This window comes from Sinocyclocheilus grahami, unplaced genomic scaffold, assembly GCF_001515645.1.
Source record: "Sinocyclocheilus grahami isolate Dianchi unplaced genomic scaffold, SAMN03320097.WGS_v1.1 scaffold32225.1, whole genome shotgun sequence".
In the NCBI taxonomy this organism is placed as follows: domain Eukaryota; kingdom Metazoa; phylum Chordata; class Actinopteri; order Cypriniformes; family Cyprinidae; genus Sinocyclocheilus; species Sinocyclocheilus grahami.
The window spans coordinates 1-2,144 of record NW_015521449.1 but is presented as its reverse complement, the minus strand read 5'-3'; the positions used below and the strand labels follow the sequence as shown (position 1 = coordinate 2,144).

General features: G+C 35.7%; 1 protein-coding gene across 1 annotated transcript; it reads right to left on the bottom strand.

The window, feature by feature from the left end:
- Window positions 1–591: 591 nt before the first annotated feature.
- Window positions 592–1,611, bottom strand: LOC107580365 (CCR4-NOT transcription complex subunit 2-like). Its single transcript, XM_016266077.1, has 4 exons — window positions 1,457–1,611; window positions 1,211–1,336; window positions 924–1,048; window positions 592–741 (listed from the first exon to the last, which is right to left on the bottom strand). The coding sequence occupies exons 1-4, from the start codon at window positions 1,530–1,532 to the stop codon at window positions 607–609; spliced, it is 462 nt and encodes a 153-aa protein (XP_016121563.1). The 5' UTR covers window positions 1,533–1,611; the 3' UTR covers window positions 592–606.
- Between the last annotated feature and the right edge of the window lie 533 nt (window positions 1,612–2,144).

Genomic DNA, 2,144 nt, shown 5'->3' with positions numbered 1-2,144 from the left:
AAACTAAATTCCTAATACTTTAACTACAATAAAAAAAACTCAAAATATTAAAATTAAAAATGTTAATAAAAATATAGCATCCCAATAATAAAAAAACAACCCTGTTTCTAGTCAGATTAAATATTCAGAATTCTAGTGTAGTTAGCTACAAATATATATATATATATATATATATATTTTTTTTTTCTTGTATATTATTGTACATATATTACAGGCCTGTATACACACAAATTGTTTTCACAATATAAACTATTTTTATGATGTACTGAGTTATTTTAATTTTACAATTTATTAACATTTAAATGTATATCAATGTATATATTTAATTTTTTTTATAAAATGACACTTTTTTATTGATAATAATGTCCATTATTTAATCATGATTTAAGATGTTAATGACTGTTATTACTTCTCATGGGCTTGGAATTATTATTATTATTAAATATTTTTAAATACACCCTGAACTGGGAACCCTGCCTGTTGCATTGAAACCTTCTAAAACAGATTCTTGAAGACAATACTTGCACTTGATTTGTTTTATTCAACACTCATGTTCTCAAGCTCGGGACACTTTGGCAGTTGTCTGAAATACAGTGGTGCATGTTGCTAGAGAGCCTCACCATCAGGCAACACCTGGATCCCCTTCTTTTGCTGGTTGTTATTCTGTGCTGATGATGTCTTGTCGCCAGGAAACTTGGGTCCATCTGCACTTGAGCTGCCCTTTCCTGAAGAGTTCAAGCTCTGTGGAGACAGCAGAGGCCACAACAATCAGTTAAAGCTCAAGCAATCACAGTCACAGCACTGGACGGCATCACTTAAATTTTAATAGCCACGCATCCTTACCCATCCTGCAAAACAATGACATGTTATTTATGCAATCTCTCCCTGAAGCTTATGAAAGATCAAATTCAGGCAATACTGACTGATTTGCTTTCATCCGTGCTCAATGTCGGGTCCTTGTAGTTGGGCCCGGGCAGGGCTGGGAAGTCTTCGTTGTGAATGGAAAAGTCCTGCGACTGTTCGTTCGATGGCTTTGTGACCATTCCAACTATGGAGAGATGCATTGTAATAAAGATTTGAGGGTTATTGTGAAGAAATCAAAATAAACCCCCTAACCTTGTCATGCATTCACAACACATCATCCATTGAAAGGAGAAGCGAGGGTTTCGGTTTCAGCTAAGTAATGCGACTGTGTAAAATGAACTCGTACCATAGGGTGCCCTTCCAGACAGCGGATTATGCAACGGTGTTGGGTTGCCGTTTCCCTCCCTCCGACTTCTGTCTGCAAGTGCTGGGAATTCTGAGAGGTCTATTCCTGTTACATTTTCACTCCCATCTGCCACGATAGCAGAAAGAATAATATGAGAATGAGCTATTTTCTTTCCAGAGCACAATTTAAGCGTCACGGTTCCTGACATGGTGTATCATCACGGAGCACGCGCCATACAGCACTCACCTGTCCCGTTGAAGATGTTATTGGATAAGGAGTTCATGCCAAACCCCTGGCTCCGGCCCATTCCAAATCCTGACATACTACAACGACACACATGAGGATTTGACCCTTTTGTTAAGGTCAGTCTTAATCAGTCTTGATTGGCCTTATCTTGGCCTAAGGTGAAAGTTAATTAAAATACACATATATATGTATTTAAGATTATGAGAAGCCACTTTTTAGAATCATCTTTCTGCAATAAACAAAAGAAGTGTAATGATGACAGGAGCTTTCAATGTACATATCAACCATAATGTTGCCCAAAAAGCCTTATAAAATATCAAATTTCACATTACGCATTTTAAAATGTATTCAAACAGAAAACAAAAATATTAAAAATCTGCCACTACAGTTTAGAGTTTGGGGTTGATACTTTCTTTTTGTTTTTAATCACATACATGCTTTTAATGCTTTTCAAACTTACACATTTGGTTTTCTATGACTATGACTATGATTTGTTGCTGACACAGAATGACTTGTGATAGATAGTCTTGGTTGTATCATAATGGGCTGAATATACAAACCAATCAGTATGTATTTATTTTTTTTAAATGTTTTATTTTTGCCTTTGAGTTTCCTGTATAATTGTAATAATAAGGGATGTACAACATCCATGGTTCAATACGCGCTTGTGAATTCGGTTTTGCGTTTT

Excerpts from the sequence above, each read along its gene's own strand:
- LOC107580365 (XM_016266077.1), bottom strand. The coding sequence starts at position 1,532 with ATGTCAGGATTTGGAATGGGCCGGAGCCAGGGGTTTGGCATGAACTCC. Across the intron at positions 1,337-1,456 it reads TAACATCTTCAACGGGACAG|ATGGGAGTGAAAATGTAACA; the intron begins GTGAGTGCTGTA and ends CTATCGTGGCAG. Across the intron at positions 1,049-1,210 it reads GTCTGGAAGGGCACCCTATG|TTGGAATGGTCACAAAGCCA; the intron begins GTACGAGTTCAT and ends ATCTCTCCATAG.